This window comes from Rhea pennata, chromosome 12 (genome assembly GCF_028389875.1).
Source record: "Rhea pennata isolate bPtePen1 chromosome 12, bPtePen1.pri, whole genome shotgun sequence".
Classification (NCBI taxonomy): Eukaryota; Metazoa; Chordata; class Aves; order Rheiformes; family Rheidae; genus Rhea; species Rhea pennata.
Genome location: NC_084674.1, coordinates 19834476 through 19858678, shown reverse-complemented (window position 1 = coordinate 19858678; position 24203 = coordinate 19834476). Strand labels below are relative to the sequence as shown.

The window sequence follows — 24203 nt, the reverse complement described above, 5'->3', positions numbered from 1 at the left end:
TTCACCAACTCCTGGCTCCAGATTCCTTGGTTTTCAGTTTATTGGCAGTGTTTTTTTTTTTTTGTCTCTGTCCTTCAGAATTTCATCGTTCTGTGGAATCCTGCTACATTCATTCCATGTACTTGGAAAATGTTAAAACTTTTAATTTAAGCCAGACATTGCACAGTTACCTACATATTGCAGTGCAGTGATTCAGCACCTTCAGAAATAATTTATAATGCTTTTGTTGTTGTAAGCCAGATGGATGGAGCCTGAATTTTTGAGTGGTATCTACAAGGAGCCCCCAAAAGTATATTTTTAGGGGGAGAAATTCCTCTGAGATCCTGTTTATGAATGACGAAAGCTGGGTAGGACTAGTACTACCTAACAATTGATTTGCCCCAACAAACTCTCCCATTATTAATGAGCACCGCAGTGTGATATTGAATATGTCCAATGGTCACTAGCTGTTGAGGCAAGAGTTTGAAGAAGTAAGCTGTAATATCGAGCGCTTGTCCTTAAAAGGTTAACATATCCAGGCTTGTGACAAAACATGACAGGGTTAGTCCATCCCTCATATTTACCCACCTATCAAAAGACTACCTGTGATTTCTAAGTTCATTTCACTATTTGCCACTTCCTTGATCAGGTGCAAGTGTTTTTGCCATTTCAGAAGTATTTCAAACCTGAAAGTGAAAAATGAATGATCATAACAAGTTAAATGTCATTGGTTCTCTGACCCTACAGTCCGAAAGAACTTACTCTGATTCTGTTATTCTATTCAGTATTTAAAATTACCTCCTCCTCCCTTTTTAAGCACTAGCCGTACGTTCTAGTAGAATTTCTAGTTTGATGTAATATAGTACAACAAAAACACAGGATTCTTCAGTCTGGTTCAACTTTTATAGACTGTGTGAACACTTGCTTACAGAATATGTTCCACTGAAAGTATTCCGCATTATTTTTATGTCGATTCCCTGTTAGATGTCACTGCCTTCAGAGACTTGTTTTCTTTGAAGGAAATTGTATCACTTAAGACCAGATTTTTATCTGTGTTTTGAACAAGGTACACAGGACCTCCAGAGGGATGTTCTCTCTGCTCCACTTCTCAAGCAGCTCTGGAGTTTCTCACTTCAGAGTACAATTCCTCTTTGCCCCCATTTCCTCTAGGACTTACTGTCCCAGGAATAATCAGACTTCTGTGGAGCTGGCATATGCCAACAGGAAGGGCTATTGCTCATCTAAGTGCCATACAATGCTCTGTAACAATACATTGTGCAAAAACTGAAACGGAAGGAAATAGCAGATTCTACATCTGCTGATCCAGTTTCCTGGCTTTTCTACAGGCTTAAGAAGACCGTGCATTTTCAGTTGACCTATGCTGTTTGCAGCTTTTTGGGAGCTTCCAATCTTGTTAAAGAGCCTGTCTGTCAAAAGGCTTTCTCTGTGCTGTTTTTTCCCTACCAAGTAGTGAAACTTTGAGATGTAATCAGCTGTATCTTATTCAGTATGACAGCAGTGAAACCATTTAAACCACTGATGCAAATAAAATGTGATGTTAACATTATTCCTAAACCCTAACACTCTCTGCAGCTCCATAGATGAAGCCTCACTTGAGCACATGTAAAACAAATATATCCTCTTCATGTATTTATATGTAATTGATTACAATTAGTATAGTCATGAAGTCATTACTTGAGTAAAATTTGATCTCTTACCTGTCCCACATTTACAGTAGCTAATGGCTACAGCTATTGCCTCTGGTTATCAGCCCTGCAGTGTTTGTTACTTCTCTGAAAAGCACTTTGGTTGCTGTGCTTTAAAAAAAAAAACCTCATAGGCCTCATTTATCTGAGGAAGCCAGGAGTTAGAGTTTATTGGACTGGAAATAATAGTCCAGCTGTGTAGGTAGGCTGTTTGCATCAATCTCACAGCAAGACCAGGTTTTAAAAGAACATACTCCTTTCTGCTGTCAGCAATAACCCACCAAGATTCTAGTGAAACAGGCTTAATGAAACAAGCTGTTTTGCTGGAGTATTTTTTATAGAACCAAAAAAGTTGTGTGTTACATTCATGTTTTCAGATTGCTGGGAAGAGAATAATCGTGTTGTGTCAGTGCATGCTTTTGTTTTTTCGCTTTCTGATTTAGAATGTGGTATTAGGATCAGTTTGGAATATAAATATTGCCACAGTAACGTTATAACGCTACTTACTTGATAAGAACTGTTACTCTTTCTTCATACAGTGACCAGAACAACCATGTCCTGCTGCTTAGTTGGGGCCATTAGGTGCTGCTGGGGGGGGGGGGGGGAATCCCTGGTTAATTTGTCTCTTCTCCTTCCGGGCTCATCTTCATTTGTACATTATCTTTGAATGGCAAAATTTTTTGTCTTCAGAGTGTTTCTCACCCTGAGCTTTTAAATTTGAGTAAATAATTATCAAGTGATTTTGAGATATAGGCAGAAGTTTCTATTTAGCTTGCAATTATTATGCCTTATAGTGGTAATAAAGTCATTAAGTAGTTTATATGGGATAAGATTTTTTCTCTAGGAATTCTGTGTCCCTTTCTTCTTAGGTTAGTTAAATTTGTAAAGACCAGCTGAGTTATTCCTTGTTTATTTGTTTATTTCCACTGGGAAAGGGGGGAGAATATAATCTTTTTTTTTTTTTTTTTTTTTTTGGTGTAACTTACAAAACTTTTGCCAGACACCATTACCCTGTTGCCTCTGCAAATTTGCCCTTAATGAATTTAAAAAGATGGTTCCTTCTTGGCCTTTATAACCTCTTTTTTTTGTCTTTAGGTATGGGTGGATGCTGGTACACAGATATTTTTTTCTTACGCGATCTGCTTGGGCTGCTTGACGGCTTTGGGAAGTTACAACAACTATAATAATAACTGCTACAGGTAATATTGTCCACACTTTACTTCTACGTTTAGTTTCAGTGGTGGAACTGTCCACCTGTTTAGCTTTATTTGGAAGGGCTTCCCTTTTCCTTTGGTGGAGGTACTTACTTGAATACTCATCAGCACATGCGCATGTGTGTGCAGAATATAGACCTATAACGTTTTTTCTAATTGTTTCAGAGGAATCATTTTCAAAGGTTTGGAATTTTCTTCCCTTTTTGTCATCTCTGAGTCTTGCAGAGCCACAGATGCTCACTTAGTACACACACATATACGTATTGGCCTATATATTTGTATGTGTGCACCATGTTTTATTGTGTAACATGTCAGCTTTAAAAAAAAATCTTACAAAAATTGTTATTAAAACTTACCTGAGTGTCTTCTGTTTTGAATGTCACTTTTTTCCCATAGTTTACTGGCTCCTAGCTAAAGCTAGAAAAGGATAGCATTTCATTGTTAGTTTTTATAGAAATCAGTAAGGATTTTGCCTTTGGCTTCAGTAGGTTGAAATCTTTTCTGAATTAATGTTAGAAGGAGGTGACTCTTGCACAACAACCCATTTTACTGGCATTGGCAGGAAAATAAGCATTGCGTTTTTCTTCTGTTATCAGTAAAAGCTGAATTATTAGTGTTACATTAAATCTCTTGTATATATTACTAAATGTGTAGTATAATTGAAGAAGAATTAGCTGATTTAACTTAAATACATGTATGAAATTAGCCACATGGTGACAGCCAGTCTTGCCTAGGAATAGTTTCTTGAACCAAGCCCTTAAATGTTACTGAATTTTACACATAGGCTTGTATAAATAATAAATTATTTTTTTTAAGTTATCAGAATGAGGCTCCCGTTATTCATCTAACTACAGCCATTCAAAAGGAAACCTTAAACAGGAACTTCCAGAAAAGCATTATAGGATTAAATGAACTGCTGCCTAGGGGCATTCTTCTTTCTCTACTGGTTATGCAAAAGTAGTTTAGACTAGATGCCCAACTATTTGGGCAGATATGGTTAGATAAGGCAAACCTTACTATGAGTAAGTATATATTCTAGATATGTGTAGAATTAAGTAAATTAAGTGGAAGCTTGAGAGAAAGCAAGCAGTGTGTGGAATAGAAAATATGGTGCTAGAAAATTAAGGCATAATCAAATTATTCAGTAGATATTATTCAGCCAGTGCTAGATATGCATATCCATCTGAAACAAATAACCACGGTTTGCCAGGCACTTTTCAAATACACATCAAACACAGTCAGCTAATGGTGTATCTATATCATATTTTTGATCTGGATATTTCCACTATTTTCTCCATGATAAAAATGAAACATCTGTGCACTACTGTATTCCTGGATCATCAATCTCAGAAGCACAGCAAACAAATACAGCAAAGAATGATAATGTAAACTTAACTCCACATGACTGTTTAACCATGAAATGTCATTAGCTCAGCTTACTGTTAGCTTGACTTTTTCCCCATCTGTTGGTTGACCTGGAGCTGTTAAAATAAAAATCTCATAACTAATGACTTTGCATTCATGTGATAAACAGGTATCTGCTTGTTTTATGCTCAGTAATTTTTTGCAGCTGAACACACCAAGGATTTTAGGTCACATTCTAACAAATCTGGAAGTAGTGTTCAACAGCCTTTAATACCAGGCAGTAAATGATAGTTTGAGTATACTGACTCCTTATGATCTGCAGACAGAGAATTAAAATTTTATTTTTCTATAAAGGAAACAAATCCCTACACAGTGCAAAATTGAAAAACCCCAAAGTGTAAGGTTTTAAATTCAAAATTACAGTTTTACATGGAGAGTTCAGGAGACAGTTTTAGCAAACGTATTCCTCTTTTGATGCTTTAGCAACAGTTTGCTCTTCTGTCAGAGAAACACCAAATAGTAGGACCCTCCAGAGACAGTGCAAACCAGGAGACTGGCAAAAACAGAAATGCGAATGTGTCCACCAACTTAGTGTCTGCAAAACTAGCAGCAGTTATGGGTGTTCTGCCCTCTCAACATGTAAAGTAGCTCAGAGGCAACACAAGTTACTCTGTTGTTTGGTTATGAGAGCCAAAATTCCGAAGTTTTTTCTGTATAAAATAGTGTAGATCCTGCACACAATGTTGATCTACATCATCTTCAGAATAAAAATGCCCCAACAGAGTAGTAAGGAATGTCCCAACAGAACAGGGTGTAATGAAATTTCCCCCTGATCAGTGTAACTGATGCTTTAAGCAAAGCTACTTCTTTTCGCTCTTTTTAAACTTTTATTTCTCTCCTGTAGCATCCCATCTAGAAACTCCTCTTTCGCAGCCTCAAGCACTGCAGTAATCTTCCACTATAGTTTTGTAACTTATTACAAAAAGCAGGAGTTTTGATGTGTGATCAGAAAGCTTATGTAGTTCTCCATCTTTTTCTCTAACAGCATAGTTTGGTCACTGTCTAAAAAGAAATCAGTAGCTCTCATTCCAAGGTCTTGAACAAGATCCCAGAGCAGGAATACTTCCTATTGAATCCAGGCACCACAATTCCTTTAACAAAATACTTGAACAAATTTTCTGATTATGACAGATTTTATTGTGCCCCAAAGTATGATTCTTAAGAAATCTGAGGAGATAAGTTGGACAGAAATTGTAACCTTATGCTGCAGAAAGCAGTTGAGTTAAGTGAGTGTGAACAGTGGAAGACATACAAAGTAACTAAGCAGCCTTTGCCATATAGTAGAAAGCAGAATTAAACATATTCTAACTTGCACGTTAAAATATGAAAAACAAGCTATGGATTAATCTCTTGAAATACCCACTATGTCTGATATTTTCAAAATGTAACAAATACTTCTGGTCTTTCTGCATTCTGTTTTCCAAAAAAAAAAAAAATCTAAAGGGAAGTTGCAGTGGAAAATAACAACATGATGTGTTTTAGTGTGAAAAGGGAGTAGAAAACTAAACTGCACAAAGGTTTTTCTTATTAGCAAGCTGATCTAATTCATTAACATTGTAAATGAATTGCAGACAAATCACTTCATATCTTTGAATAGGAAATGAATTTTTAATGTCTTTCCTCATTTTCATTGTAATACACTAATACAGTGAGAAAATTACTTGAGGCCAGGTCCTCCCTGGATTTACAACAGTTTATATCGCAAGTGACTTTTATGAAGACATGAAAGTAATGGCAGTAACATTAGTATGAAATGTTTTCTCTAAATAAATTGAGGTGTATTGATGTTTCCTCTTAATGTTTTAGCAAGCTAAGCAATCCTAATCCATTCAGACCTTCTTAAAGTCAGCCATTCTTAGTAGACAGAAAATGCTCTTGTTCCTACTTCACATGCTCTGTACCTGCAGAACCAGCTCCCTACTCAATACTTAGCAGTTTCCCTCCAGGCGAAACCATTTGATACTCCAGCCTCACTAGCACTACTCCTTTGTACTGGAGGCTACACCTCGGTGAGCCAATTTTTACATTTGTGCCGTATATACAAATTACGAGTTGGCTGTAGCGTTACTACTGTGGTGCAAGATCAAGCTTCGAGTCTGAGAGTGAAAGAGGAATGGAAATTGGGTGTTGGTGATCCATAGAAGCAAGGAAATGACTGGAGGGATGCTAAGGACTCTGTGGTAATCAGAAAAGCTCCTTAAGGACAGTAGAATGAATTTTCAGCTGTATCCAGGCAGCCAGGCACAGAGAGCATCAGGAGTGTATGTCCTGAATTATTCAGATGAGAGGCAAGACATTCATTTGAAATAATGTGAAGTTTTCATAAAAATTTGAAGGTTTCCTTTCATTTGAAATCACTTTAGACTTCAGACAGGCCCTGATGCCTTCCTACCAAGGATGCTTATAAAAAATTAAAGGAAAACTAGATAAACTTTGTATTCTCTTTTCAATGGTTCCTGGGCACTTGTGTTTCAAATTCACTGGCTTCACAACCTATAAATCCAGGTCCTCCCTCCTCTTAGTTTCCTTTCCCACAGCAGAAAAAAGACTGAACTACAGGTAACACACTTCTGTCTGTTTAAGAGAGAAACAAGGAGGAGTTGAGGGATTGAAAGAGCACTAGAACAGGTTGATCTGAGAGGTTGTGGAATCTCCTTCTCTGGAGATACTCAAAATCTGCCTGGATACAGTCCTGTGCAACATGCTGTAAGTGACCCTGCTTGAGCAGGGGGGTTGGACTAGATGATCTCCAGAGCTCCCTTCCAACCTCAACCATTCTGTGATTCTGTGGTTAATAGCATTCTTTCAGAAATAACTTCTATTAGGCTGGATTACAAATTCACAATTTACAAATTTACGTGGAGAATTCAAGAGACAATGGTTTTTGTTACCATGGCTTCTATGAGAAGTTTGTTTCTAAAACAAACCAGGATCATACTCTGTACGCATTAAATTGCCATTATATTGTAACTGAAATAGAGTTAGCCAAAATCTGACCATAAGATTTTTTTCCAGCAATTTATGAGTGTTTTTATGCAATTTATAAATGAGTTTATATGCTCTGGAGTACATTATTACAACTACCATAGTAAAATACTTCTTAAAATCATTCTTATATTTATTGCCTGTGTTTGACTGTGTTTTTAAAAGATGCTATTGAAAAATAGTGAGCAACAGGTTTCCAATTTGACAAGTCAAGAAACAAGAAAGAAGCTGTCTTCTTGCAAGTGATGACTGACTGATCTCTCTAAGATTATTTGCGAGCTTATTCAGAGCTTAATGTCTGTTCCTGTAGATTGGGATTCTGTTAGCTTTGTGGTTCAGCATGTGAAAGAAACTCTCAGGACATCAACTGTGGTTTTATTTATATTTTCAGAGACTGCATCATGCTCTGCTGCTTGAACAGTGGCACAAGCTTTGTTGCTGGTTTTGCTATCTTTTCAGTTCTTGGATTTATGGCTTATGAACAAGGAGTGCCCATTGCAGAAGTCGCGGAATCAGGTAAGTTCCAAAAACAAATTTTCTGAGTTAACAAAAAGAGGTGGTTGTCAGAATATGTAGTCTGTGCCACCTCTTATAGATAAGTTGACATTCATTCAGACTATTCTGCAAACACTTTTAGAAAATTCCTCTTACGTATGTTACCTGACTCATCAGAGTAACTACTATAAGAAGAGTTCTTAACTAATTTTATAGTCATGCATTTATGGGTGAATAACAATATTCTTGTGGAAAGTAGCAAAACTCAAAAAGTTGAGTGTCTATTGTAATACCATCTTACTTTTAACTGGGCATCCAGCAGCTTATTTAGCAGAGATACATTGCTCAGTTATGCCCATGGTGGGTTATATCCTCATGGAAAGAGCATTCAGTTTCCTTTAAATGAGACACACCAAAATCCAAACAAATATTCGTTCCTTCTGAAAAAAAGACTAGCTATTAAAGTAATGACAAACCAGCTCTTCAGGAGAAATCTTTGAAAATCCACTGAAATTTTGTTCAATTTATACTGTCTAACTAAAGATTGTTAACAGTCAGACTGCTAATGCCATCTCCTAATGCTATTAAGTTTTTCTCCCAGGGACATGCATTGATACAGTTGGGTTAAGTATAATAGCTCATTTTTAAAGGCCAGAATGGCACAAAGGCCAAAGGCTACAAGAAATTAAGCATCTAACTTACCATCACTTGGAGTTAGGCACCTTAGGAAAGTTAACTACTCTTTAATACCTTTGTGGATATAACATCTTGAAGTATCTTGTAAAACTCAACAGCACAGAAAGAACAAGAGGGCTGCCCAGAAAGAAAAGCAGTATAATGCTGAACTGTTGAGAAGGAGAAATGACTCTCATGAAGTTTGTCAAGGTTAACAAGAAACCTGCAAAGCAAGTAGAGCTTCACTGATACTGTCATGGAAAAGGCTTTTCTTTCCCTAAAGCACCCAAGACAGGAAAACATGAGCTGAGAGAAATGGTATTTTAGCGGATTTGAAAAGTTATCAATGCTGTTGCAAGAATGTTCTATTAAAAAGATTTCTATAAATACTCAGCCAATGAATTAATAAAAAACGTGCCAGCAGCAAGCAGAACTGAAAAATGCAGAGCACAGGTTTTGAACAAACCAGCCAACATTTTGGCTTGCACCATGTATGGCTTCCAAGATGCAGCTTTTGCTATGAAGCTCTTACCATTAGCTGCATTCTGATTGTGATTCTTGCACAAAATACAGATACATTACTGTTTCGGGGGTAGTAAGAAGAAAATTTGAGAATATGTTAACAAGGCAGTCATAGAACCCACACATTACTTTTTATTCAGTATATGAGTCTTGCTGTACATCCACACAAAGAAACAGGAGACCATAAGGCACAGTGATACCTTACCAGAAGTCTTGACCTTCAAACATTAAGAGAGGATGTAGGCAGAGTTGATGTGCCAAGCAAGACTCGGTAGTGATTAGCCTTATCCCCAAATATTTAGACTATTACAGAAATGTGCAGTTTGTCAAGGTTTTTCAATCTTGTATTCAGCTCTTCTCATCTTTAATACAAGAACAATCAAGTATAAATTATTTCCTTTGTTTTCTTCCTTTTCAGGACCAGGACTTGCATTCATTGCTTACCCTAAAGCTGTTACCATGATGCCTCTTTCTCCTTTGTGGGCAGCTCTGTTCTTCATGATGCTCATATTCCTTGGGTTAGATAGTCAGGTATGAAACAAACACAATTTAAATATTTTGTCAGATCCTCTAGCATTTACATATGAACATCCTTGATGTTAATGGTATTTAACCTGATGAAAAAAATGAACTCTAACTGAATTCCTTGCCTAAAAACATTCATTCAAATTCTTTCTTTTAAATCTTAGCTATGTGATATTGGAGAGTCCTTTATCATGTACAGCAAACACTGATTCAGCTTGAATATAGCTTGCATTATTAACATGGAAATCAATATGAACTTAAATATGAGTAGTTAAAATTCACAATTCAGAAAACACCATTTTTCCCCCTTTCCTGTTTTTAAAGCAATTTGCAAATAATTTTGAAACTGAATATCAGATATATGTAAGTTCCTATGTAAGTATGTAAGTATCTTCATATTTCAAGTAGAAATATCCATATTTTCATGGAAGGCAACTTAATCTAATACATTGAAAAAAAAGTGTGAAAATTAGCAGTTCCTGAATTCTACTTGTGACTGTTTCAGTGAAGCTGTCCTTATATTGTCTACCGGGGAAAACTTCAGAAGCTCAAGTCTCCCATTTTCTAGTGATCTTTAAAGTTAGTGAGAATATTCCTTCTCTTACCCATTACATGTACGAAGGCTGGACACCTACTGTCTTTGCTGAGCTTCTGTAAATGCAGAGAACTCAGTCAGCTTCTCGAAGAAACCAGAGTTCATTACACACTGTTACCGTGCAGAACACTGCATATCATTCCTTTGAGTGACAGAAGTGCAGGATGCTTAAAGTGAAATTCTGCTGCAGTTCTGTGAAAAGGTTTGTTCATCATTTAAATCCCATTCAAGACACATTTGAAAGAATTAACTGTTACGTTAGCTATCTGCTACAAGGCATTCTGAGATATTATTAGCTGATCCAACTATTTGAATTTGATGGTAGGCTGGAAATGTATAGTTCTGAGCTTTTTTTAATTCCGAAATGATGTTCCTCCCAATTTGAGCTTCTCCTTAAAAAGTATCCTCAGGGATCATTCAGTCTATCTCTGTGATGTGATCACAGAAGTGTATTTGAAGTAATTTGTAGCAAATCCAAATCCAGAGAGCAAATGAGACACATATTTTATTTGTACTTTCTTATAATTTGTTCTAGTTTGTGTGTGTCGAAAGCCTTGTGACGGCTGTTGTAGATATGTACCCAAAGATTTTCCGAAGGGGCTATAGAAGAGAACTGTTGATTCTCGGCCTTTCTATTGTGTCATACTTCATTGGCCTAATAATGTTAACTGAGGTAAGATGTTCTTTGTTGTATTACTGTAGAAAAAAAGGAAATGGGTGTCTATTCTAATCATGACAAATTCAAGCCATAGACGTATGTTTGGCGTAGACAAACTTCACTGTCAGGTATATCAGTACAAAGTATTTGAACAACTGTTCTCACCTATTGTGTTACATTTGAAATACATCCTTGGATTTTCAGATGAGCTTAAGAGATATTTTAATCAAAGCTACATAGCCAAGGAAATTCCATCTTCTTTGCACCATCTAACCAGCTATGCTGATCATGGTTTCTGTTCACTCACTCTGAGCACGCCAGTCTGAAAACAACTATGTTTTGGATCAGTAAAGAACATAAGTAAAATGAAATCAGCAAACACATACTTTTTTTTTTTTTTTTTTTTTTTTTTTTTTTTTTTACTTTGCTTGTTGGGCCATTAGAGCCTGCCTGTATCAGGGGAAGAGGTGAAGAAAGAGTTGCATTTCTGAGAATCCGTGGCATTAGATGTCCAAGGAATGTATATCTGAGGAAGCCTTGCTGTACTAACTGTTAAGGGCCACTATGTGTCTCTGCTGTGCAGCAGCCTCAGGCAGAGTTTGCAATTGAAGCAGCCTGCCAGGGCTTCATCAACTAATTTGGAGTCACTTCCACCACCTTCTTAAGATCCAGGGCCTTTAGACTGTGTGCTTTTCTAATTGCTTTGTTACTGAAAATGAGCAAATTTTGCTTAAAAAAGAAAGGCAACAGGTAGTTGTAAGCCTGTTATTCTTTCCTCAGTATGCAGGGTTTTTTTGAACAAATTTGAATAAATCAGCTAATTAGAAGACTTTGGATATCCTTTGAAGGAAAGAATAACTAAAAACGAGGAGGAAAATGGAGACCAGGATAAAATGAAACATGGATTTTTCTCCATGACAGTTATTGTCAGACTAATCAGACATCTTTCCTTGATAGGCGATCGGACATTCAGTAGGAAGCAAATGCAGTTCTGTAGAAGTTTTATAGACTTCAGTTAAGAATTTTATAGATTTTAGTGGAAAAAATTATTAGCTATATTCAAAAGAAGAGGATTAGTATAAGTAATTGGACATAGAGAAGATGATAACTTACAGTGCTAAAAGAAGCAGTGGCTGGAATGAGATTCCTAGTGAAGTTATGCAGAAAGCAATCACAATAGCAATTTCATCTAGTATTTGTAATTGACTTGCTATGGAAACAAGGCATATGTAATCACAAGCTACATGCAGCTGTATCTGTGTATGTGCATTCTTTCATCTTAGTTTTTGAACCTGTTGGCAGCTTTCAATCAATTTAGCATTAAAAAAAAAATAAAGATGGAAAGTTCTTACACTTTTCATGAAAGTTGGCAGCCAGATACAGAAGTCCTAGAAGTGTCCTAACTGGTAGAATGAAATATGTTCATTAAACATACTTGTTTTGTTAAAAGTCAGTAAATTCACACACACACACACACACAAAAAAAAAAAAAAAAAAAAAAAAAAAAAAAGTGGCCTAATGACTGCATCAGGTATAAGGGCTCACAGTGATCTATAAAACAAAAGTCTAACTCAGGCTTCATTAATTCTGATGCTTCCGGGTTACAGAAGAAAGCATATTGGCAGGGGAGGATTGTGTGAGTGGAGTGCTGAGGATGGCTAGACTGTAACTGCACAAGGTATAAGGCCATCCATATGGGCATAGTAAACATTCCTAACAGGCAGTGAAAACAATTAGGAAAGAGAAGTATTTAGATGTGAAACTATGCACTACCAATGTGATGTAGACACAATGTGATGTTTCAGGAGAAGTTATTTTCAGTTGAAAGATGGGAATAGTCCCATGACTGGACCAGTGAGAATCCCTGTGCAATGTCAGAAGTGATTCTGACAGACTGGAGTAAGATGCAAAACAAGTGCAAAGAGGATGATCTTAGGAGCACAGGGCTTGTTTTACCAGAAACTAGCAAAATGATGAAAATACTAGCAAAGGCGTATGATTGCTTTTTATAAGCACTTCATCAAGGTAACTTGGGGTATTTTTGCAAAAAGAAAGGCTCCTTCTCTGTCATACCCCATCCAGCGGATATAAGCTGGACATGAATAACTACAGGCTGAAAATCGAGAAGGAATTTCTAGAATTTTTTCCAAGAGCAATAGTTGGAACTGAGTCAGTGAGTTAATGGAAGGTATTATGTGTCACAATTCCCTTTCAGAACAGAGTTGTTGACGCTAGTTGATTAAGAATTTCTTCCAGGTGTGTGTTTTATAAGCTGGGATTGGAATATAGCAGCCTTACACAGACAAATTTAGCTACAGCCGTTCTTACTCTTAATAAGATAGATTACTTTGCTATGTAAAATGGGGAAACTTTGGAATAATTCCTCCCCCAGTGCAGGTGTTAAACAGTGCAGTGAGAGATATATTATCCAGATGTACAAGCTGAAAGGAATATAAGCATGAAAAAAATAAAAGGAAGCAAATTCTCCCAGACGACAGGAGTGTTTTTGCAGGAATTTTGCAGAAGTACTTTCCTTATCTTGTATCATGTTAATTGGTTGATCTCTAAGCTGCCATTTCTCTCAGAGATTTGCTGCATCTCACAGTGAATTCTTTGTAGCAAAGATTATTGCTTGCGAGACTCTGGGAAGTAGTCAACTGGCAGAGGCAGCACCACAAACTAAAAGTAATATACCTAGTAATCAACGAAGTGTCTGCATTAGGAGCAAAAAGAATCTCTTTTAATTCAAAATCTTTGATTTTACCATTTGCATTCTGGCCTGGGAAGGCTGCCATGCCACAATTCTTTTGCTGTAACTGTTTGTTTGAATGGCAATCAAATCCAAGGGAAACGACATCTTTCTTAGGTTTGCTGCAGAATCATAAGTTGTTAATGAGCAAAGTGGCTTATTCACATCATCAGCTCGGCAATCTAAAGAGCTGTGATCCCATGCCGAGATGACATTAGTGCCCCATTTTGTGGTACTTCTGTAACATATCAAGGCCTTACGTGTGAGTTAGATTTCCAAGCGTAAATACCTGCCCAGATACCCAGGTCTGCCTTAATCTTCTCTTAAATTTCTAAATATATATTCTTGGAATTTTGTCAGGCTTTTTTTTTATTCATAAAACATCTTCCTTCTAGAAAAACTTTCTCATTCAAACATACTGTCATTTCATAATTTTACAGCAGACGTTATGTCACATCGAATCATAGAATGGTAAGGTTGGAGGGGACCTCTGGAGATCATCTAGTCCAACCCTCAGCATAGCCCATGGCTGCCTGGGCACTGATGCAGTTCTGTATACAACTACTTTAGAACATTCTTATGTGGAACAAGATTTAGAAAAGATTTTGAGTTTCCAGAGTCCATCTTAATTTATTTTCACTCAGTTAATGTAGAGAAATAAAAAGGAAATCGTAGGGGCTGGCTTTTTGGATCAGTTTTCTTTACAGTTTAAGGCTTTCTTCCATTTGCAGAAAACTATCTCAGATGTAATGGATTATATGTATTACTGAAATAATACTACATTTCAATTGGAGAGAGGTTCTCAAGTCCCTGTGTCCTTTACATAGCATCCTGCAAAGAGGGAAGTCTTAGGGTTCGTATTTATTGAAATGATCATCTTCTGTGAATCTTCTCCTTATTTGAATAATAAATGCATATGTGATAAGAGATCAAGTATCTTGCATGGAGATTGGTGTAATATTAGTATAATGCTATTAGTAAGGTTTTCCAAAATGTTATTAATCAGACTGTTATAGTTTGTCTTCTCATCTTGCCTAGAGGCAGAGGATCTAGGAAAAGCCAGCCAGTTTTCAGAACAGTTCAGACTGTTGTAAGTAAGAGAAAAATTACAGAAGAAGAAGAAAAGAATTACGTCTTTGGTAGATGTGGCAATTGAATTAATAATTGAGTTGTAATCAAACAGTAAGTAAGTGAGGAAGTAAAATTATGTATGGGTTTAGCATATTTACCTTTTATCATACTGGTTTGACCTGTGGGGTCACTAGATGCAGAAAATCACAGGATCATTGATAGTAGTACAGTGTGCTATAGTGTAACTAATACTTTTACATATTAATGGAACAGACATGAAAAAAACTCTGCGTATTCATGTGTGGATCAGAAGCACTTGCCTGATGAGGTAACAAAGTTGAAAAACATACAGAAATGGGAGAGCATTTTGCAAACAAATCAAATGTAGGGCCCCATCATTTCAGGTTCAGCTGGAGTCAACTGGCGCAGAGGATAATCTTAGGTAGTATGGAAAAAAAGATCCTTCACAGGAAGAAATCACTGAAAAATGAGAATCCTTTGTTCCAGAAGGAACTGATTCTGGTGGGAAGGTTGTCAGAGAACTAGTAGATCGACTGTTTTATTAAATCTATATTTCTGTGAAATACTGCCACCAGTTCAAACACTTTTTTTTCTTCTTTTTTCTGTTCTTGTCTTTCAGGGCGGGATGTACGTCTTTCAGTTATTTGACTCTTATGCAGCTAGTGGCATGTGCCTTCTCTTTGTTGCCATATTTGAATGTGTCTGCATAGGCTGGGTTTATGGTGAGTTGCTGAAAATGTAGTTTCGAGTTTTTACGTGAGTTTTCTATTTGTGCAAAAGCAAATTGCATCCTCGTTGAATGGACCCACTGTGCTTTCCTCCCTTGCAAACCCTACTAAAGGCCAGGAAGGCCATTTTCCCACTCCACTGAACAAGAACAATAGAATTGGTTCTTTTTTGACTCCTCCCAGGACCGACCCCCACCCTTCTGCATCAGGGTAGTCCTTAGACAGCTAGCTGCCTCAGCATGGCAGGATTACCTTCTCCTGTAAGTGTCTGTGTAGGGCTGGTTCCCTTCCAGTCCTGATACTCACAAGTAAATCCAGGAGATTTGGAATTAATACCTCATTAATAAAAAAAAAAATAGGATATACTAGTGGTCCCAGCTCTGCTGTTCCACCAGTCAGAAGAAAAACGCTGCACTGCTGGGTATGTTCACAGTACATATACAAGCACCTGTTTCCATCGAAAAGAATGAAAATTTTGCTTTGTAAAACGCACGTGTCCCCAGCTAGCTAGGGATTCACCCGTGAGCTTGAAGCACCTTTGCTCTTTACCTGGGCCTGCTCAGACCGTTACTGACCAGGAGGCATTTCTGTTTGACAGCTTACCTGTTCCTACTCTCTTTTCATTCATATTGGGTGGATATGGATATAGCCACAACTTCCAGTATGACGTTCTCTGGCCTCAGTCTCCCAGTATTAGGAAACACACGAAATATGTTACCCGTCTCTGGGTTCCGTGGTCCTGCACTTGTCTAACCTGGGCTCAGATTAATAACCAATGGCTGAAACTGTTCCCACACACATTCTACTGATAAACCAATCCTGAACTATCTTCCCCTAATGCACAAGGTTCAGTGAATCAAGAACCAGTTTACAAATGAAGAAGACATCCCTGCTGCAAGAGCAGCAGTCTCTGCTGCAGGTATGAGCAGTTGTGTGAGGGAAAGGGATGATAGCTTCAGTGTTTGCAGCTCTGTCAGAGCTTCATTTTTCTCTTACCATTTTAAATACTAACCTGTATAACCTCTTGCACACACATTCTACATCTGCTTTTTTTTTTTTTTTTTTTTTTTTTTTTTTTTGTGGTACAGGTAGCAGTCGCTTTTATGATAACATTGAAGATATGATTGGGTACAAACCGCTGTCATTGATTAAATGGTGCTGGATGGTCTTAACTCCAGGTATTTGTGCAGTAAGTATAGAATATCTGAGTAACTTGTCTTAGACATACATAAGGTTTTCTGCACAGATTTTTAGAAGTTCACAACAACAGTTGAGAAAAAAGCCTATTTATTTGTAGCGTATGTTTTAATTCAAAACCTTTGTAGGATCTTTAAAACTTTGTGGAATGTATGTGTTCTGTGAACTATGAGAAATCCTAGTATATACAGTAATGGGAAAAAATAAATTTGGGGACTTAAATGAACATTTGTCAATACAATGGAGGCTCTTCTTCACTGTATTGCCAGCACCACTAGTATCTACACAGCATAACTCAAGTTCCTCCAGACTTCTGTTGATTTCCTTGCAGTCTAGCCTCCTATTTTCTGCTCTCTCTTTGGGCGACTAGATGTTTCTCAGAGGAGACTGGACGTTGTTTTTTCCAGCTGCAGTAGCGGAAGAGGCCAAAGGCACATCTCGTATGCAAGAAGGAGAGATTTGAATTTGCCTTACCAGAAGCTGGCAGTACTAGTAGCAGTACAGAGTGAGCAGTGCACGCTCCAGCAATCAGTGTGGCTGTGTTACAGAGACAAAATTACAAGAAGTGCACAAGTAAATTGTAGCCCATAAATTTTACCCACAAGTCCTCAAGGATTAGATACTAAAACTTCCAGTTGTCCAATGTGTAAATGATAGCAAGGTACAAAAGCAGAGATACTGGGGCACCTGGAGATCCAGGCACCCTTGAGCTCTGCCACTGATGTGTTTGAAAACTTGGGAAAAATTTGTGACTTCTACTTTCCCCAACACTGAAATGAAATTAATATCACTTGTTGTTGTACAGTGTTTTCATCACTTTTGAGTAAGTGTAGTAAGCTGTAACCTTTTCTATACTACATAAATTTAAATGATACAAACTGCTTAATTAGACACTTGTCAAATTTAGACAGATATATTTTAGCTTTTGTTAGGATGAAAGATTTGGCATGCAGAACTGCAGATACAGACAGTGGATTAAGGCAGCTTTGAAAATTTTGTCTTTCCTTTCTCATAGTGACAGGTTGGAGAGTACCCAGCTTGTGTCACCTCATCACAGCTGACTCCATAACAAAACTTAAATCCTTCCCACCCAGGTACAGTTTGCCATCAAAGTGCAGGTTCTATTGTCATTGAGAGGTAAATAGGATTTAAACTTGAAAGATGGTTCATTTCTGTGGAAGGAACTGTATTGTGACATGTTATTTCAGCTGGACATAAAAGAGGATATTGTGTTTTTTTTCTCTGACTTCAAAGCTTACCACTACTTTCCATCTTTAGGGAGACTGGCCTATGCTAATTAATCATTCTCCTATTACATAGACAGTGTTGTTTCAAATACTGCTAATGCATTTCTCTGTTTATTTCAGGGAATCTTCATCTTTTTCCTGGTGAAATACAAGCCTTTGAAATATAATAATATATATACGTACCCTGACTGGGGCTATGGCATAGGGTGGATGATGGCGCTCTCTTCCATGATCTGTATCCCCTTGTGGATCTGCATTAAGCTCTGGAAGGCAGAAGGCACTTTTATAGAGGTGAGATACATTTTCAGATTCAGGATACTGAAAAAAGAAGTGGGAAGGCAGTATGAATCCACCTACAGGAGATTAAGCACAGTTTAATCAAAAAAAAGCAAAGCTCCTCTTCTAAGGCAGGATCCACATACCTGTTCCAGTGGTATTTGAATCACACCTGGGCGCAGGCCTTTCAGTTACTGGTGGATTTTCTGCCATGAGCTGGATACGATTTTCGTGATTACAGTTATCTGAGAGAGAAGTAGATGGAAAAAGGCAAAATGAAGTGTCCATAATAGTTTTCTACAAATCCCAACATTCAGTATTCCCTTAATGTTCCCCTCAATCTTAATCCATCTCTACAAGGAAACAGCACTTGTTTGAAGAACCTTGTTTTGCACTGCCTTGTTGACTGAAGCACTGCAGACATCTCACTCTCTGTTCTAGGCAGTAGGGAGCTTCCCAGGCAGCCAACTTTCTGCAACATCGCTGCTCCCCGAGCTGTAAGCGGCAACACTGATACTGATGTTATTTCTAGAGAAAAGAAAGTTCTCAGTTGAACATACACATATTTTTATTTTATTCTTTATTGTAGCTTAACATGCCTTGGCAGACTCCAGTGTATTTCTTTTCTTCAGTGCATATACTTTGACTGTATGATGAGAAACAAAAGGCACCGATATACCAGGACTTAACTGGAGCATTGTGCAGAGTTACTTCATGGAAGTAGATGTTACTCTAAATCAGTATAAAAAATACACTTTGACTTTGTCTTCCTCTTCATTCTCTAGCCTTTGGTCTGGTGTGATGTGAAACAAACAGTGTGGCCTGCAGTTTTATTGATGGAAATAACAGGGAAATGGGACAGACGGAATGGAGGAGAAGACAATTTTGCAGTCAATCTGTGTAAGAAATGTCTGTCTGTGAGCAAGAAAAAGATAATGATTTCCACTTTCTCGAATTTTCTAGAAATTCAGGAAGTTGATTACACCTAGCTCAGATCTGAAAATGAGAGGGAAACTTGGAGGAGGAGCCTACATTGCGGCAATAAACGACTGCGATGCCAAACTGAAAGGAGATGGCACCATTTCAGCCATTACAGAAAAGGAGACACATTTCTGAAAGAACTATTTTTTTTTTGTATAAATAAATAAATAAATTCACTTAATTATAGAGGCTGGCTTGTTTTGCACAAGATTTTATTAACCAGTTAATTTTGAAGTGAACATTGTATACTTGTTTAAAAGTGATTTTTTAAGTAACTATACAAATAATGATTATGTAAAACAAAAAGTATTGTATGGTATGTTAGTGAAGACTTCTTGTAATATGGTGATTTCAGTAAATGTTTTTTTAGAAGTTAGAGGGACCTGTATAATGTGTTGTAAAACTTTTCTACTGAGATTTTTGGCAGGTGTGATGTTATATAGATATATGCATTCTAACCTGTAAGCATTTTGGACCATTTCAGCTTTTAATGTATGTATATAAAGGGGACCAGAATGTCCTTTTGTTTATATTGGATGAAATCATGGAGGGGAGAGAGGGGATCACGTGTAGCTGCTGCTAAATATCACTGGCTTTTGCATCAGGCTGTGAGTGATTCAGCCTTTCACCTGGGCTAGGGCAGCTGCAAGACTTTTACATCTAGCAAAGCTCTTTTTTCAGGGCAAGTTCTGTGAAGCTGACAGAAAGTATCACCTCAGCTGGTATTATCACCTTCCCGCCATCTGCTTCCAGCAGGTCTAAAAATGTGGTGGAATGGGCCCACTTCTGAGTCACTGTTTTTCTGGAGATGGGATAGAGAATTTTTTTTAAGAGCTATGAATTTTACAGTTCTTGTTAAGTTAATGGTCTCTAATACTGCTTCAAGAGACCTCTGAAGAATTTTCTTTGATCTCTGGGTGGCCAGTGCTTCATTTTGGTTTTTTCCCATCCCCTCAAGTAAAATCCGTTTGTCTACGGTTATACAACAGGAGGAGACTGAGGTTACTTTATGGATGTGGAGATGTTTTGAGGAAGAGAAGAACAGATACAGAGCTCTGCAAATACCCTCGCCTGTCTATCTCTTCCTCTGCCTGTTGCCAGTCTATCTACTTATTTTATTCCCTTCAAAAGCAATCAAGGATCTTGTAATGACAATATGTAGCATTAATGATGTGGCTTTTTTCATCCCCAAGGTACTTTCTAGAAATGCTCAGATGAGGCACTAATTCGTCTACCTTGAATGGTAAACAGACTTGCACTGAAGTCAGAACAGGAGTTTATTTGGTGGAAGACCGGAGGAGTAGCTCCTTAGGCTCTACCAGATTTCCAGGAAGTAAACTATGTATTGTGCAGATGAAGGAATTGAGACAGATGTTATGACTTTACTGTTTCTACAAAGGGAGCAGTATTGGTTTTTGATATCAACATTGTTCATTCCATTAGTTGTATAAACTGACTCTGATTTCAAACAGAATTTAAATCTGTTGGAAGGTCAGAACCATGAGGTATCCAAATGCTGGTTCCAGGATCAAAATCTCTAGCCTATTACTTGTTGTCTTTTCTTTTGTAAATACTGCAAGTACTGTGTTATCTGTTCTGAGCAATCAGTATTTTTTTGTCCTCCACTTCCCATCCCCTCCTCAAACTGTAATGGTATGTTTTTTATGTAATAGTTGTGTGAGAAACCTGTGGAGGAGCAATGTACTGTATTACACATTGTTTGATGAGACAGAAACAGCAGCATAAGAGAGCTCAGAAGCAGTATCGTAACATCCTCCCCTACCTGCAAGGATGAATTCCGCATCACCTGAGCTCAGATCTCAGCATCTGGAGTTAGGAGAAACACAAGTGGTACATACCCTGCTGGCCCTCCGGCCGGAGGAGTAAAGCTCACCAGAAGTCACAAAGTGTATCTTAGTATCACACAGAACTGTTTATGTAGCGAGCATTTCATTGTGATTTTATGGTATCAGAATTACCTCCTATGAAAGCATCTTCGGTAGAATCACTTGGTCTCAAGACAGATTCTTCAATCTAATTATTTCATTTTACCTGATCTTTTATTTTTGGTGTGGTAGAGTGGAAGTCTGAGAGAGAAAACTTCTCTACCACACCTCTGTTTCAAATGTTTTAAGTGCAGCTTGATTTTGAATGTCTCGATCATTATGTACTTAGAAAAGGACATTTTGAAAATGTAAATATAAAGCCTGGCTTTACAGGGGGCAGAGTCACTTTCTGGTCAGTGCTGGGTCCCTCCAAAGAGGTCTCCAGCTTGGCATCCAGAACTGGAGGTTACTGCTGAAAATCACAGTCACACTGGAACACCATGCATTTGGAAAAGAAATATTGCCAGAATTGGGACTGCAGATTGAGTTAACATACCTACAGAAAATACAATGAAGCAGCTGCAGTCTACATACTGACATTGATAAAAGGCCCTCTCCAAAATTCAGAAATCAACGTTTTTGGAATTTCCCGTGAGTCATAAGTATTTCCAATCCAGTGCCCCTTTTCAGTCTTTCTCTCGGCCCAGCAAAGTTGCAGAACCACGGCCCCAAAGCCTACAGATCTCGTGTGGACCTTGGGATGGAGTCTCTTTCCTCCTCCTCCCTCTACACATTTTCTAGTCAATGAAGGGTGCGCAAATGTAGATCTACTATTAGGTTACGCTTCACCCTAGCCTTCATTACAATGAAGTTATCTTCAGGAATGTCCTCGTGAATGTTCATAGTAAAATGTGCCAGTAGGTGCAACCCATACCACCCCAACGAGCCACCCATTAGAAACAAAATGAAAATACCAGACAAGTCAAGATTGCCCTGACAATCCTGACACTCATTGCTGTAGCATTAAAAAAAAAAAAAAGAAAAAAAAAAAAAGGAGTTGTGCATTTTAGCTTGTCAATGTGCTTTGGACTGCTGTACTCATCCAGGTATCTCCACAGGAACGATGTACTTTGTATGGAACATGCTTCCTATTCTGCTGCTATGAACCATTTCACCAGTAGCTTTATACACATACATAACTTTGGCATGGTCTAAAGCATTGTAACACATCACTGATGTGCTGTGCTTGTAAATGTGTGCATTTAATATATGCCTTTAACACTTTACTGATTTTTTAAAAATATTTGTGTGTGTGTGTGTGTGTGTGGGGAGGGATGTGGTGGGAGGGCAAATTTCCTAATAGTTTTTTTTTTTTTTTTGAAACAATGTGAAGGAGAAAATGTGAAAAACAATTATATCATGATTTTTTTTTTACACTGTAGAAACAATATTGCCCTTTTCTGAAGTATCTCCAGCACTATTAAAAAGTAAAACAATAAAGATGAACAACCACTAAGGTTTATGTAACATTTTGCACAAAGAAAGATTCTGTTTAGTTTTTAAGGGCACAAGATTTTGTCTGCTTACTCATTTTTAAAAATTAAAGGAAATGGGCAAAACTTGTTCCGTGTATTTTAGTTTGTCAGTGTATTTTACATGGCCTCACCTAATCATCACAGCTTCCCTCTTAGGGCAGATGCATGTCCCTCACTTTATAAATGGGGCATTGAGAAACAAGAAGAGATTAAGCAACTTGTTTGAGGACGTCCAGTACATCTGTGGCCGAAACAACGTAAAGACTCCTGAGCTTAGGGCAGAATGGTTGCTGGTTCCTAACATAAATCCATGTTGCCATGGGAAAGGGGAGACCTTCTTCTGCCCCTCCCCTCCTTCCCCTCTTCTGGGCCTGGTTTGTGTTGCCACAAGCATTAGTAGAGCTCTGCAGCCAGCCAGCTCAGGAACTGGTCTGGCTGAAACCCAGCCCGACAAAAACATGTGGTTGGTTTCCAGTAATCCCAGTCTACAACCTGGCCATACAAATGCCCTTGCTGAAGGGAGGCATTGCAGGAAGACAGAATTACATCTCCAGCTGCTGCATACTTTATCCTGGATTAAAATAACCTTGTATCCACCGCCTCAGTCACAGGCCAGTGCTCCGTCCCTTTGATCATCCTCGGTACTATGATTCTGTGCTTTTATACTCTTCTTTCTTATGTCACTGGCCTTTGTGCAGGGAAAAATGCTTGTTTTAGTAGGATGTGCCATACCGATGACAAATTCTGATACTCTACCCTGAGGCACCCTATTATACGTAGCCTGACACACAGGAAATGAAGCTCTTTTTTTTTTGAAGACTGTTTCTCCTCTTGATTAATGAAGCATAGTCGTAATAAGGAAAATGCGCTATGGATTTTGACAGAGCCTTCCAACCCTTTTCCGAGGGTTGATGTCCTTGGAACTGCAGCCCCTGGCAGCCCTGGGATCCAGCCAGGCGGCATGGCAAGAAGTTAGGTTCTCAGCCCCATCTTGCAACTAAATATTGAGTAAATCTGAACACACTGGGAAATTTGTTTTAAGATGACGATTCCCCATTCAGAGGCATACCTGTACTTCATGGTCAGCTGCAGTGCAACAGCAAATCTAGTGAAGACTTCTAAAAACAATTTCTGACTGGATCACTCCTGGTGGATTACGGAAGCTTCCACTTGCATGCTTGGTTGGAGGACAATGTGAAAATTCACACATAAAAAGACAGAGAAAGTTGGCTGAGATTTGGGTGCTGATTTGAAGCAAGAATTTGAGGAAAGACTTACAGACCTCCTTTTCTTAAATATTTTAATTTTAAAAAGATCAGATTTATTTTTTTTACTTTTGGTCTCTAGGAAGTGCAACCATCCTCAGCCTTGTCCTACACTCCATCAACTTATCCTGAACTCCAGTCATATCCACTTCCTTGCTGAGTGGCCACTGACTGCAGCAAGCTCTTTTGGGGCTTTCAAGCTAGTTTTCTACACCTGCCCTCCTTGGTTGCCTTGATTATCACCTGTGTTTGTCTAGCCTGCAAAAAGCATGGCCTTGAGTGATTGTTACTGCCAAAAAACAGAACCCCAAATGTCACACATATATTGCCAAAAGGGGAAAGAAAAATAATCTTTGAATGATCCTAGAAATGTTCTTGCCAATAATACTTGCTAGTGCTGTTACAACACAAGCTAGAAACCTGAACCAGGCCCCCGTTTCTCACAAGTTGTTACTGTCACAGCTGATGGAGAGGATCCTTCTGCAGGATGATGAGACCCACCGCTTTTCAAAAGGTGCTTGCTGATCT

At 38.1% G+C, this 24203-nt stretch overlaps 1 protein-coding gene across 1 annotated transcript in view; it reads left to right on the top strand.

Annotated features, from left to right (window-relative positions):
* Positions 1–19184, top strand: part of SLC6A11 (solute carrier family 6 member 11) — a 98855-nt gene extending 79671 nt beyond the window's left edge. Inside the window, exons 7-14 of the mRNA XM_062585310.1 lie at positions 2781–2884; positions 7701–7825; positions 9420–9532; positions 10657–10794; positions 15240–15342; positions 16437–16537; positions 17913–18083; positions 19032–19184. Of these exons, the coding sequence (XP_062441294.1) occupies positions 2781–2884; positions 7701–7825; positions 9420–9532; positions 10657–10794; positions 15240–15342; positions 16437–16537; positions 17913–18083; positions 19032–19184 (1008 nt within the window). The remainder of the gene's footprint in view (positions 1–2780; positions 2885–7700; positions 7826–9419; positions 9533–10656; positions 10795–15239; positions 15343–16436; positions 16538–17912; positions 18084–19031) is intronic.
* Positions 19185–24203: the final 5019 nt, after the last annotated feature.